The sequence below is a fragment of the Amblyomma americanum genome, chromosome 3 (genome assembly GCF_052857255.1).
Source record: "Amblyomma americanum isolate KBUSLIRL-KWMA chromosome 3, ASM5285725v1, whole genome shotgun sequence".
In the NCBI taxonomy this organism is placed as follows: domain Eukaryota; kingdom Metazoa; phylum Arthropoda; class Arachnida; order Ixodida; family Ixodidae; genus Amblyomma; species Amblyomma americanum.
In genome coordinates, this window is record NC_135499.1 from 224,870,593 (window position 1) to 224,885,668 (window position 15,076).

At 50.0% G+C, this 15,076-nt stretch overlaps 1 protein-coding gene across 3 annotated transcripts in view; it reads right to left on the reverse strand.

Moving 5' to 3' along the window:
- The window catches only part of LOC144126218 (uncharacterized), a 182,838-nt gene extending 168,026 nt beyond the window's left edge, over positions 1-14,812 (reverse strand). For 2 of the 3 annotated variants that reach the window (XM_077660260.1, XM_077660261.1), the window contains exons 1-2: positions 14,491-14,812; positions 1,690-1,790 (exon numbers count right to left, since the gene is read on the reverse strand). In XM_077660260.1, coding sequence (XP_077516386.1) covers positions 1,690-1,790; positions 14,491-14,581 — 192 coding nt within the window. In that variant the 5' untranslated portion in view covers positions 14,582-14,812. Of the gene's footprint in view, positions 1-1,689; positions 1,791-7,912; positions 8,039-14,490 lie in introns of all 3 variants that reach the window. The other variant, XM_077660262.1, reaches the window with a different exon arrangement.
- Between the last annotated feature and the right edge of the window lie 264 nt (positions 14,813-15,076).

Here is a 15,076-nt window from a genome sequence, read left to right on the forward strand (position 1 = left end):
GGCCTTTGCGACGGCGCTGTAGTGCGGCGTCCACAGAATGGCGGCTGCCTGCATTCACGCGTATTAGCTCGGGTGAAGCCGGTGAATGCAGAAGCACTTGAGAAACACCGGCCTATAGCGTGCAAGGAAAGTTACTTTCAAAAATATCAAGCCGGGCTCGCACGTTAATGTGCCTCAAGAAAGTGCGTCGTACTTTAATTAAAAATGGTTTCCGCACCGTTTCATAGAATGCGTGCAAGTTATTTTCTTTGCTTTTAATTACTTTACAATATCAGCAATGCGCAAGCGAGTGGACTTGTTCCCGCTGTGTCAATGCAGCACACTGGCAGTAAAGCACCTGCTATGAACGACGGGTGCAGCAATTAATTAGCGCCGCAAACACGAGTTAAGATCAGCGCATGTCGTCTTTCGAAATGCAATATACATCCAAAGTATACGCCACTACCTCAGCGAAAACAAATCGACCGCGGGCAATCTCCAGGGGGCGATGTCATCGCGCTTTCGCAACGCGCTCGAGTCGCGGATGCATGTGTCAACTTCGCGTGCGCACAGACTCGGAAAATCTGCGGCGGTAGACCCTCCGAGCGCTCCGAGTAGGTCAACGTGCCGAACCTTACCGTTCTTGCGTCAAGCGTCTTTCGCATCTTGATGGGTTTCCCTGGCCGCCTTGAAAAAATTTCTTCACGCAGATGTGAAAACCACCAGCAACAAGCGCACAATCACAGTGCATTTACTGTGCCAAACATATCGAGACAAAAATACACCACAAATGATCCAGCTTAAAAAAAAAAAAAACGATCACACTCGATGTATGCTAGAGTGCACATGCGTAGTGTGCGTGTGTTCCTTTTCAGTCACAAAGACACGACGTAGTGTTGTCCACGCGAATTATTTACGATCCCTCGGTAAAGCGCCAACCCCGTCCTTAGGGAATCAAATTGCCGAGACAGCCCACCGAGCTGAGCGGGCCCAAATTCGTATGCACGAAGAGCAACGAGTGAGACCCACATAAAAGAACACACGCCGACAGCCCATGCATGCCGGAACAACGGAGAACAGGGAAGTGCAAAGTTCCGCGTTGCCGAGCTGTAGACACATGCACACACGTACACGGGCCAAAAGAAGCGACCGGCATTGTGACATGCCCGTCACGTCGGCGAGATAAAAAGGGCACTCGCGGAGTTGCACCGAATCACCAGGAAAGAAGCTCGGCGGCGATACGGGAAAGGGGCGGGGTGCGGTTCGCTGCGACGGTCGTATAACATGCGCCATGCCGAGGGCGGCTGTGCCGCCCTTTGCATGCGAGACCGTGAGCAGATATACGCGGCCACGCCATAATCTCGGCGGCAGGAGGCGGAGGAGGAGGTGTGACAATATACACCCTGTTCCACTATAAACAAGCAGCGCTGCGCCAGCTATAGGACGTGTCCTGGAGCGGCCATCAGCGCAGTGCGCAAAGCAGTGCGCTGTTTCGAACGCCTAATACGCCGTGTACTTTTCACTTTACAAACCAACTGTCGGAGCTTACTCCGTCCTGCGTTTAAGGGAAGGAGAACACCGTTGCTGACGGTGACACACTCGCTCTCAGACTGGCTGCCAACAGCTGCACCGCGTCCAATACGCTGCACTGCATTAGCAACACTGACGCGTACGCGAGGAGCAGCTGTGCAAGGGTCCGCGGGCACTGACCTGAGTGTCGTCCTGGGAGCGATGAGTCATCTTGTTGATGGCCCGCTCCTCAGCCACGGCCTCGAGCAGGTTGCTCTCGCTGTTGCACCGGATGGGCACGCCTGCAACGGACAACAACGGCGTTAACGACGCCGAGGCGACACAAGGCGCTCTCCATTATTCAGTGAATGGCGCGACACCACCGCGCCGTTGCCTTTGCGCCGGCACGAGTACAAAGCCGTTAAGAGCAAATGAACAACGACGGTACGCAGGCGTTGGCGTAGCGTGCGCGCTATTACACATTCAGGGGTGCCCGCACAGAGGCCATGCTTCAGCCGCGGAATTAAAGGCGAACTGTCAGGAACTTGGTCAATAATTCCTGGGCAGTGTGCGGACTCATTCAGCACGGCCCGTGGCGCGGTCCATAGAGCGTTTCGCAATCGACGAGCACAAAAGCAAGCTGTAGAATTCATAATTAAATGGAACGGCCCCGTTCTTTCGGGAACATTTATTTCATTCCGTGCAGCGTAATATTTATCTTCACTGAATAATTAAAAGAAAAATGGCTGTGGTTTAGTGACGCGATAGCTACAGCTGGCCGAGTGGAACTCGCTCAGTCTAATTACAAAGTCAGTCTACCGCCGCTCCGTTTCGCTGGGCGTTCCATCTTCATCTTCGTCCCTGGACGTGGATTCACTCTCTCCCCCCTTCCACACCCCTCCCCCTCGGTTTCGCCGGCAGCTGCTCCGCCCCACGTGACCAGCCACGGCGCCGCCACGCTGAAAGCTCGAAATGCTAGCGTAATGTAGCTATCGCTACAAAAAAGACGAAGCTTGCCCCCTACTTTCTGCTTTACGGTCCTGCCGCAGTATTCGTAAAACACGACCAGACGCAAAGGAAACAAGATGACATTGAACATAACAGCGAAAAATTCACGAAAAATCCCCAGCGGAGCAACCTATAGGGCAGGTGGGTCCCTTATGTCACGTGACCTTGTGACGTCATCATAACCTTCCCATCGGGAGCTATGAACGTAAAGTAGACAGTGACCGATGTACGGCATTAACCTAATAACACTGTGGCGTCATACTCTTGAAGGCGGAGCTTAAGTGTCCCCTTCAGTTTTCCTGGAGGCATTGTTGTAGATGTGGGCGGTCACAAAGCTAAGAGCTCGGGGACAGAATCCCTCGAAGAAGCCACTGGTGGTCATGCAGCTCTGAACAGGTGCACTGCAGCTCATCTGATCTCTGTCCTAAATAACTGCGAACAAATGCGGTTCGAATATAGCAGTCGCGACGACGATGAAGTGCTCCTTTGTTATCAACACACCGACCAACGACAGTTATATTCTACAACACAAGAGCTGCATCAACGAGGCAGACTCGTACGCCGTTGATCGGCGACCTCTATAATAATAATAACTACAAGCGTCCCGCCCTTGCCACGAACCCATTGAGGAACACACTGGCGACCAGCAACACACTTCCTCGAGGCGCATAAACGGACGCGGCCTCTCCGACAGGTGCATGTGCACCCTCCACTAAGCAATTAGGAAACGAAAATAAAACGAGCGCGCCGCGGGGCGCGCAGTGCCGGGCGGCGCCGCGGCAATTGTGCGCGCCTATCGGCGCCTATCATCGGCTGCTGCACGCCCCTAATGTTGCGCGCTCCTGTTCGGCGGCAGCAGCACACGCCCATCCGATGGCCTCAACGCAACAGGCGCGCGCAATTCAGCCGAGCGGGCCCCTGAACCGACCGGCCCGGTTATTTTCGTCCTCCGCGCATAGAAACGCCGGCCGACCGGGCGTCGATACACGCGGAAGGAAGTACAATCTCCACGAAACGCGCCAGCCTCGCAACAGCTGTCCTTGTGTAACTGTATACACACGCCGCGGAACGTTCAGGGATCGACCCCGCCGAGGTGAGAAGAAAGGAGCGAGGCGAAACAAACTAAAAAGAATCAAAGCATAGAGATTGATCGCGCAGAACGGAACGTACAGGCGGCGGCAGTTTCTTTCACTCGGCGCGCTTTATTAATTTTGGCTCGCTCGCGGTGCCTAACGCCGACTAAATGCAGGGTGATTCCTGCGCACCCCAAGCTCCAGATCTCGCCGATACACGCGGCAATCATTTTTTTTTTTTAACACGAACTGCTTAATGGACCACGTTGAGACCAGAGCCGGCTGGTTGCTTGGTGGCCCGAAAACAAAAACGTCGTATACTGTCGGAACTCGACGGCAAAAGTGGTACTGCGTATACCACGCGCGGCTGCGTGTCTCTCAGCTCTTGCGAAGCCTTTCCCCGTTTTGGTCAAGCAGGAGCGTCGCTGACGAACCAGCAAATCGACCTGCATGCCTCCTGACAAAAACCGTCTCCTCTTCGCTCGTTGCGACAGCAGGCGCTCCTGGACTGTGCCGCTGCAAATTTGCGGTATAAACGAAACCCGCGGTATGCGCCACTCTTGATGCCGACAGTACCGCTCAATCTTGCTGTGTGTAGAACCGTACACAGCCTGCACGCTGCAATAAACAGCGCATCCCAGCGTATTTGGGGCAAAGAACTCGAGGAACGGAACTCGATTAAAACCCGCAAGCAATTGCGATGAGTCCATTTCTTCGTTCTCATAATGCTTGCTTCCTCCAAAAGCGGTGTAGAACGAAAGGCGTAAATATTTTGATCTAATTAGGTTCGAATGCGACCGGACTATTCATATTAGGTTAAACAAATGCCCTGCGTGCCAAGACCAAATTAAATATTCCTCTGTGTTCTCATAAAAAAAATATTGAATCAATTAACCGCGACAGCTGTGACGTTACACCAAGCGAGATATGTTGTCTTTCCTGAAACAACGTTGCTGAGTTAAAGAGGCGTGCCTATAGGTGAGAAGTTCAGGTTGTTGTTGGCTACAGGTAGGGTTAGCTTTGAGTTAGATCTATCGTTAGTAAGGTGACCTTCAATGCTGCACTGGTTTTTGTACTGTCGTATTAGCAGATTTTGATAGTATATATTTCACTTTACATAAACCCCTGCCCACTCTACCTACTGCACTGCCACTACTGACGCGGTATCTCTTTACACAGCACGAAGGTTATACGTCTAAGCAGCGTTCGTAACATCAGAAAGAGATCCGTTTACAGTGCCTGGCTGAAGGACGCAGCTCCCTTGCTATTATAATGGCTTCTCTTATGCATACGAGCGCTATTTCTCGGCTCTCCCCTTATCGACAACAACAATAAATAAATGACCAGTTATCTGTTATGCGAAAGCACAATGCATGTCCGGCCGAAATCTTATCGATCCCAAGCCCGTGCAGAGAGTCCAAAGGGAGGAAAAAAAACATCGGAGCCCCTCTCGGCGGGCATCTGCGCCAACGATCACCGCTCCCGCGACGCAACCAGCGCCAGCAGTTGCGGCCTCCCATCCAGCCGTTGGGCGCCGCGTGCAACTTGACGCCGAGCGACCCACCGAAGGGACGCCTCGCAGTCACGCATCTGCCTTGTCTTATCAGCAGCAGCGCACGGATCGGTTTCAGGGTCATCGCGAAGAGGGCAAGGGGAAAAGCGCGCCGGGCCGACGCTGGTCTTTCCGCGCAGCCCGTCTTTTAGACCGAGCTGGGGCACTCCGAGCTTCGCCAGCCGTACAAAACTGGGAAACAATGCCATTTTTTTCTTCAAATCCGAAACATTGTCAGGATCAACAGTTGGTATTATCCATATCCATTAGTAGCCTCCGTAGTACAGTGGTATTCAGCTGGGCGAAAAATGCAAAAAAAAGTAAAGAAATCGAATACAAGGTTTCTGGAAGAAGAAAATGATAGAGAAAAAAAAATTGACGGAACTGTCGCGCGGTGGCCCGGAGTAATATTTTGAGGAAGACGACGACGCGTGCAATGCGGATCGAAGAGAGCACTACAATATACGCATGCTTGCATGTATATTCACAATACTTCTCTTGTGCGTTTGCGAACCCTTTCGGACACGTCAAAGAGAGAGAGCCAGTCGTTTATTTTTAACAATATTTTCTTTTAAACAACTATAACAAGTTCTTTTTAACAACGGCAAGATTGTAAGTGAAAGTGACATACAGGCTAAAGGAAGCGACGGTTTAGCATAAATTACAGGTGTTCACTGAACTAATGTGTCATATTGTAAGGAGCATATTGAAACCAATTCAAATAATCCCGAAAGCTGACTGGCACTCGCTCAGCTTCTTTTCTTTCCGTGACAACACGTGCATGGATGCAACCGGCGCCACCGCGAGGTGGAAAAGTTACTCTCACTAAACACACAAAGATGTTTCCCTCCAGCTTGGAGCGAACGAGTCACTTGCAGCGCGGTGACTCAACGAGGAAAAACTGCCCGTTATCTTTTTCCTTACGACGGCAAACGATAGCCGGCAGCGGAGATAAGATACAACGCAAAAATAAAAAGATATGCTAGCAGGGACTCGCGAGCCACACGCAAGCGTGACATCTCGCACTGAACAGAAATACCGCTTTCTACGCCCGATACTCGGAAGAACGTGGAAAGCAGTGAACGCAAAGCGGAAAGCCAGAAATTCCCAGCCGCTTGTCTAAGCTCGGTACACGGAACACAGGTCTGAATAACAGGCGTACGACTCCACGAGTCGTATGTCGATTGCTTGCTACCTGTTTTTGTTAGATGCGGAGTCAGATCCTGAGCTCATATCAGACAATCGCCGTACTTCTGCAAACGGGAAGCACTGAATAACTATGCTGATCTAACTACGTCAAGTAGTATATACGCGTACATAAAGGTTGGACTTCTCGGCGTTCATTGCCTGAAAATTTGGCGGGCTTTGATCGGTACTTATTTCAGAACACAATTCTCGTTTTTTTTTTTTTCGGCAGGTATTATTTCCTGCGGAAGCATTGCCGTTTTTTGTGTGTGTGTATGTGCGCGATATATTCGCACCTTTCTGCACTAAAAAGTCACGTATAATAAATATTCTAAAGTTGTTTACTAACAAGAGTAGTTTAGGTAAAAGTAAATAACATACAAATTACCGTGTTTAAATTAGCGGTTGCTATATGAAACATTATCGCCGGAAAAGAAAGGTAACCGCGTGAAGTTACAGAGATCGGGCCGCAATACAAAAAGGCAAAAGGAAGTTTATTTCTAAAAGCTGGGTTGTGCAGAAACCCAAATGAACTAAATTGACAAAAATATCACGAAAGTAACAACGCACCAACACACACATACACTCTCCTCGCTTAGGCATGAGGAACCACGCCTCTCTTTCTAGCCGCCTTCATGTGGGAATAACGTTATATGGTTGCGATAAATGCGTGTGTATTTGTTGCTTACGCCCCACTGCTCACTCCTTAAGTCACGGGACGAACTGTGAAGGCAGCACACGCTTCATAACAACAAAATTTCGGATTGTAAAGAAAGAAAAGGTGACCGCGGCCGAAATCCAAAATGAGCCAGACGTAGCCTGCGTTATGGCGGCAGCGATGGAAGTGTCACTGAAAAGCCGCGGATGCCAGAACATGGCACTTTTTCGACACACTTGTGCATGCTTTCAAGTTGACGGTGGCTTCCTCCGGTTACAAACATTGTCCTAACATTCCGTGCGAAAACCCTTTAACCAATTATAGGTTCTGATAAGATAGAAGGCGCTACGTTAGCAGACGAAGACTGACAAGGTAGTGGGGGCGTCTCGGTCAGCACCCGGCGTTTCTCTAAAGTATACACCGCAGTGGTGCTTCAAAACGTAGCTTTGAACTGCTTAATCCAACGATCCCGTTGCCTCAGCGCGCCCTTGGCCTCCGCGATTCGTTAATTCTCTTTTAACCGATTCTAACTCGTACTCAATAGCCAGCAAGGCACGGAGTACGTGTGAAGGATACTGATCCTTTTCGGTTAAAATGGAATTTGAAAAAAAAAAGAAGTAATTCGGCGTACGTTTTTTTTTTCGTCCGAAATCTTTACAGCAGCAGAAAATTGCAATAATGGGGCCACAATAGTTGCCGCATGCGTGCGCATGTTATTAAAGGGCCTCTAAAACACCTTCTGAGGAGGGTACATAAACGCGCTCAATCACTGCATTCTGTCGTCAACACATGAGCCAAACAGTACACTTCTGCACGCAGCACAGAACCCGCAATCGCGCGCGAAAGTTGGCGAGCCCTTTCCGGCGACTTTTTCACACCAGCGCTCTACGCCGTCTTACGCTCCTGCGTATAAGAGGTGGCTATTAGGTTTAGACGTCAAGCAGATACCATGGCCGCGGCCAGTCAGCAGCGTCACTCCGGCGAGTCAGGAAGCTCCGCCCCCCAGGGAATCCCCGCGCGTGTCAGCAGCCAGCGATGGGGCCAAGGGGGTGGGGCAGGCGGAGGAGCGCCGACCTTTGAGCGGGCAAAAAGTGACGAAAGGAGAGGGAAAAACGCTAAGACACTGATATTCAAATTCTGACTACAGATAACTCAGTTTCTAAAAATGCATTAAAAAGAAATTGTTGCTGGAGGACATTCGTTAAGCGGCGTCATTTAACCTCCGAGGCTTACCGCACCCTTACTGTGTGCTCCTTTAAGTATAAGCGCATTCGTCGGTGCCGCTGAGTCCCTGTGCAGCCCGACCAATGGCTGCACTCCAAAGTTCACCTCAAGAGCATGCTTGGAAATTTGCTGCCCCGCAAATCGCAACTTTTTCAGCGAAGCCTGCGTGCACCAGTCAACACGCACTGGCGGCTTCCGGTGCAGCGAATCTGCAGCAGCACACTACTCACTGTCTTCGACGGCCGATTATGGCCATGCGCTGCCGCTCTTCGGGTAAACGTTACGCCCACACTCGGCAATCTTTAAGAGCAACTGCCGGATGCCATAGCAACCGATTCCTATCGGGTAAACAAGCCACCGCTGCTTCCATTCCGCTCTTGCTCTTTATTCTGCCCTTACTATCGCTGCCGCGTGCGTCCACTGTGGCTGGCCGGGAATGTTCACCTGGAAGTCTTTCGTTTTGAGCTGAAAAAACAAAAAAAGAAACGCTTATTTCGATTTGCTTGCTCGCTTTTGAGCGCTAGCCCCCTCCGGGTGCGTGCGTGCGTGTGTTCGCTAACAAGCTGCGTGACTCAATGAACGTACGCACCCCTTCATGCCGCCGGAGTAGCACTCAGCAATAGCGGGCAGACGAGGGAAATACCGTGAAAGGAAGCAGACGGCCCGCCCATGACGTCACTCCTCGCCTAACGAAGCGCGCGTCACTGCAACAAGGGAACGCGGGGGAACGGTCCAGTTAGAGGCAATTCTAGCGGGTGCATCGGACGCTTTGGCTGGTACCGGGACTAGAGCGGCCAAACAGGAATCGAAACAAAATGCAGAAGAATGAAAGAGAAAGAAAAGGAGAGGGGAAACCGAGACGCAGATACAGATTGTAAATGAAAAAAGCCGGATCTCCGTTCTGGCGCGCGGTTGCGCGCGCTCGTAGAGTCAGCCGCGCCCAGCCCTCCCACTCGAAAATAGACTGGAGCCCGTCAAGCGAGGGAGGAAATAACGGGGTCCCTTCCGCGAGCACACGCGGAGCGGAAATTGGAAGAGCGAGCAAAAAGCACGTGGCAGAAAACGGCACCAGCGAGGCAGATTGCCGACGGTTCCGCTTACGGCGTCATGTCGCAAACTTTGCGTGCGTGTGTCTGCAAGGATGCCAGCGTGGGAGCGGGTTATACCGGAATGTCTTGTGAGGGTCTTGCTTCACCCCGAGATATAGCCATCTGCTTGCTGCTTTGGACCAAGACAGTATACTGACCAGCTAGCTGTGACCATATCGCCAGCGCGCTTTGCGTTTCTCTGACTACAAATGCGGCGGACGGGATGAGTCGCAAAGAGCTCCCACTGGCCAACACGCAAGATGACGTGTGTCCTTAATGAAGTCACGGCACTAAAGGCCGCAGTTGGGAACGGCTTGTTGGGGTCGCTAAACAACGCGACACCACGTAAACTAAGAACAAGGCCGATTATACTGACACAGTTGGCAATTTGTGACGTCAACGTGAGTTCATCATACGAAGTTTATTTTTTTTTTTCATAAGAGAGTTGCAAACTGATGGCACGCTACACAATTTCTGAAAAACCAAGGACGCTATGAACACCTACACAAGCCGGACAGTCACGCGTGTGAGCGTGTGTGTGTTTCTAGCTTGTTTTTTTTCACCTAGGTAACGTTTTCAGCCTTCTAAACCAACAAACCGAGGCTAAAGATCTTTTCAACTACAGAGATCGATCTCCAGCATTTGGTGTAAACCTAGGCGACTTGTACGCAGACAACCAAAGATCCTGTTGTGGCGAGTGTAGCCGCTCTCCGGCAACAAGCCGAAAAATGTCACGAGATGAACGGAGAATACACACACTCCAGACGCTTGCATAGGTACTCAATAAAGTTCTGATCGGTGAACTGATTGTTGTACGGCAGGCGGGTAGGTTGCAGAGTGAGGTCTAAGTAGAGAGGCCTCACCCGTGCCGCTGAAGTAGCGCGGTAGTTGGCACGCCACAATGCGCGGGAGAAAAGCGAAATAACGGGCCATCGAGGTTCACTGCAACGACCCGGCGACGACCACTGGAGGTGTTGTCAGGCCAAGTGTAATCAGAGCGGCGCGACTGTAACACGCTGGCTTAGTTCCAAACGGTGCGGCAAGTATTGTTCCTTCGTTATTTCCCTTCTGTCTTCTTTTTTCCTTTTCTTTTCCGCCGACGTCTGGCTATCGGAGCATCTGGCGTTGACAAGCCGTACACCGCCGGCTTGGCTTCGTTCCAAGCATTGGTAAAGAGGCCGCAGCGGAGATGCGCACACATCGACGAAATGGCACAACGGCGCGAAAGAGGCACGCGGGAGGTCGACAGATGGTCGTTTCCCGCGATACAGCATGGTGGCTAGTGCCACGCACGTCGTCCGCATACGTCCAGAAGACTTACTTCCTGCAGACTTCCTTAAAGTGGCATTAGAGAAACGTTTCGAAGTCCCAACACCCCATGCATGGAAATGGACTGATGGGAGGGCGCTCACGACACGAACGGGTTTTATGAAAATTAAGACAGTGCACGTTTATCGAGGCCATAAGGCGACGCTTTCCAAATGAGAGCAGACCGACTTTATCTCAGGATCAATTAATTCTTCCTTGAGTTCCTTGTAAATAATATGATGTCTATGAAGAAAAATAAAAAGCTCCGGCTGGAGGGGTAACATTGTTTCTATCTTTGCAGTTGTTTGGATATTCGTACTGAGAAAAGCACCACAGAATAATGAAAAGCAACCAAGTGAAGATGAACCTCGGAGTCTGACGGATAAACGCACAAAAAGAACGGCTCAGTAGCGTACCAAGCGCCCCCCCCCCCCCCCCCTACCCTTAATTTTCTCCTTACCCTTAACGCCATTGCTTCCAAGAAGGAGAGCGTATTCGAAGGTATTCGAAGGAAGGATTAGGCTCCCAGCAAACTTGTACCCAAAACACCGATCAGGCAGCCGCCGCGGTGGCTCAGTGGTTACGGCGCTCGGCTGTTGGCCCGAACGACGCGGGTTCGATCCCGGCCGTGGCGGTCGAATTTCGATGGAGACGAAATTCTAGACGCTCGTGTACTGTGCGATGTCAGATCACGTTAAAGAACCCCAGGTGGTCGAAATCTCCGGAGCCCTTCACTACGGCGTCTCTCATAGCCTGAGTCGCTTTGGGACGTCAAACCCCCATAAACCAAACCAAACTGATCAGGCGCTGTTAACTCCGGGTACGAGTGTCAATGTGCGTGCATCTCTTGTTTGCGGAACCTGAACAATGCTCCACGTGCCTGAGGAGGATGGGTGAGCTACCGCGTGTCAAGAGGGCCAACACATTGCTTGTACTTGAATAACGCCATCTGCCGGGCTAGTACTATCTTCTTCTTCTTTCTCCTGTTTTTTGTGCTTGCGCTGCTGATACATATACACTGCTTGTAAACATACAGCATTAGCACGTGCAATTGCAAAAGCATAACTGAAAGGAAGGTACGTATAGCCCCTCAAATATTTCGAAAATATTTATAAAGAGAATGAGCAAAATGCAACAGCAGGTAGAATGCCACTTGAATTGACCACCATTTTTGAGGACCCGGCTAGCATGGCCAACACGGCTGCGATTGTCGTGCCACCTTTCATCTTGCATCATATGAGGAGACGCTATGGAAACCAACACGTTTAATTCAAAATATGGAACACGCTGCTCTACGCATTGACACCGTGTGGCCGAGCGAACGGACAAAATTCCTTCTCGGCGATCCCGATACTACTGCGAAGCAAAGTTTCATTTGGTGTGTCGCACCTGCTTTGGTATGCTGTCGCAAGAAAAATAAATAAGGGCCTTAAATTTACTTGCGTGCTTTTGTTTTCTTTTTTAGCACCCTTTCAACCCCTCCACACCCCCAAACAGAATGCCCTGCTTTCAATCGCAACATGCCTGTCCGCCTTACATGAGCCGTTGTGCGCAATAAAAAGCGCAACCCTCTGTCCACACATGGACATCAGCAGCGTCATTGTTTCCTGGCGATATGTTTCGCATAACAACTGGAGATGTTAAACGAAAGATCACTACCGAAGAGGCGGGTTCGGGGTTGCATGACCTAGTTTATGCAATGAAACAATTTACAGCCATATGTCTAATAAATATGCGCTAGCGCCACACACATATGTCCCTTAAAAACTGAAAAACAAAAAAAAGAAACCTTGTCTGCAGCACCTGATATAAAGGTGAAAATCAGGGGACAGCAGTCTTAAGAGGGGCGATTGAGGGCGGAGGCCTGATGGTAGGGGAAATCCTATTTATCCAATGCATTTGTCGAACTTTTTAATTGAGAGCAAAAATGGGGGCTATGCGCTTTCATCGCGGAAAATTTCTTGCTTGGTTGAAACGGTCACTCCTCTCGCCCCTTTTTAAATCCACCCATAGCAAGAATATATTGCAAAAAGAGCTGCCTTTAAACGCACGCAAGTGTTCGCGAAAAAGAAAAGCAAAGGGCCAGATGGAGCACGTGGTGAACATGTGTGGCCTCATTCACCTTGGGTCGCCTTTTGTACGGCGCGCCTCCCATAAGTCTCCACTAAAATTTATATAGCGCAAAAAGTATCAGAGAAATAAGACAGTAGGCCGCTGATACATCTGCGCCATTTCTCTATTCAGAGAGAGACTATCCAAAAAAGGCCTACAGGAACTGTCGAAAAACAACTGCAACCGAATAGAATCCGATAGGTTCCAGTTGATTACCGATTTTCGACAGGTCAAACTTTTCTTACTGGATCACAATGCAAAATAAAGGACATGCATGGTCAACATGCCTCTGATAAAAGTATCGGTGCATTTATATACACGTAGCAGGCACTCAGCAAATATAGCTGTACGTTCTCACCGTGGAACGTGCGAAAGGCTCAAGTTTCATGGACAAGTCGGTCGGTTATGTGATACCGCGCCGCTGCTACATACGATATTGACCAATAATATTGATACGATTAGCATCCACCAAAATTTTGGTTAGCTCGTTCATAATGCTTAACAAATAAACGGCCAAAAGCAGCTGGACTAGACGGTCAGCTCGCCAATTGCCCAGTTTATCGCTCCTCATCGGTGTTTCCACAGGCTTCTCAGCAATGCTCCTTTTTGTTCTTCATGCTAACGTTCATCCGTATTTTAGTTCTTAGTTTTCTTGTAATCCTCCTTCTCATCTTTTTTTTTTTTGCAAGCTACAAAACCTCCAATAATTTTCTGTGTGAAAGATGAGACGCAAAGGGAGAATATTGAAACCCGCCGCGGTGGCTCAGTGGTTAGGGCGCTCGACTACTGATCCGGAGTTCCCGGGTTCGAACCCGACCGCGGCGGCTGCGTTTTTATGGAGGAAAAACGTTAAGGCGCCCGTGTGCTGTGCGATGTCAGTGCACGTTAAAGATCCCCAGGTGGTCGAAATTATTCCGGAGCCCTCCACTACGGCACCTCTTTCTTCCTTTCTTCTTTCACTCCCTCCCTTATCCCTTCCCTTACGGCGCGGTTCAGGTGTCCAACGATATATGAGACAGATACTGCGCCATTTCCTTTCCCCAAAAAACCAATTATTATTATTGAAATTCGCGCTAACGGGAACGCCATCAAACAACAGGCCAAGTCTAAAGTTTAAAGAAATTCGTGAGCTTTAGAAACATCTTCATTCCCTCACAAACTACACGCAGAGTTGCACCTCTTTTGCGGCTAGCGTGCTCACAAATGCCTTCCTCTTTGCAGCCCAGTTGTGTATACTGCACTTCGATACTGTGCAAGTTCATTCACCCCCCCACCCCCCTTTTTTTTTCGGATTTTACGCGTCCCTTATTTATATCACTTTATTTTTTATTTCCATACAATTATGCAATACAGATTGAGAAAGCGCGCCCTACAGGACCCCATCAAAACATGTGTTAGACACAGCCATGAATCACGCGGAGACCGACCGGCGAACGGCACTGCATGCATGTGCGGAAATCGTTCAAAAAGCAGCGCGTCGAAAAATGCATAACGGGACCGCATGTATATACCGCTGCATCGGTGTCACAATCATGGAAAATTGGTGCGCTCCCAAGGAGCAGACGCTGCTCCGGAGCCGGTACGGAAGATGACGGATAATCGTGCAGTGCTCGGAAGTCAGTCACCCCTCCGACAAAATCGAAGATACGGACGCGCTCCCCTAGCTCCAACGCCGCGCTTCTCCGCGTCCGCATGCGCGTAAGCAGCAAGCGCAGAATGAGGCCGCCGCTTCCATTCAGTACACAGAACCTGCGCTACCGATGCACTAAAACAGCAAGGATCGTGCACACTCACCCAATCCTAGATATGAGCGCATATTGTAATCCACCCGAGGAGGCATCGGCGGCTTTTTGCCGAAACCAAGATGCTTGAGGATCTTGGCCATCGCCCGTTGTTGAAAAAAAATATATATATGTAGGGAGACCGGGTAGGCCGCTCGGCTTGGAGCAGAGGTTCTCACCACGCGCGCACGGCCATCGGACGCAATCCGTGAGGAGTCCGGAGCAGCCTAGCGCGATGCCCGGCGTACCCTTCCAATTAAAACCACGACGGGATGCACTTGACAGGTCGCGCACACGGATTCACGTCCAGAAACAGGCACGTTCTGTTGCTTCTTGTTTTGGCCGTTAGGAGCGTGAGTAGCGAGAGCGTGGTACGCGTTTAGTAGAACTAAGTCTCTAGAGATGTCGCTACAACCAAAACTGTTATCATCATCACCGTATTTATGTTTTCAGTAGTTTCCTCAAAAAAGTTTTTCATGCTTACATTAAGTAAGAATCAAATAATTTTGTTACCACAGTGCATTATTGGTTGAAAAATATTTTATTATTGAAAACTTTTATTTTTCAAGGAGGTCATAAGGTAAGAAGCTTCAGATGCT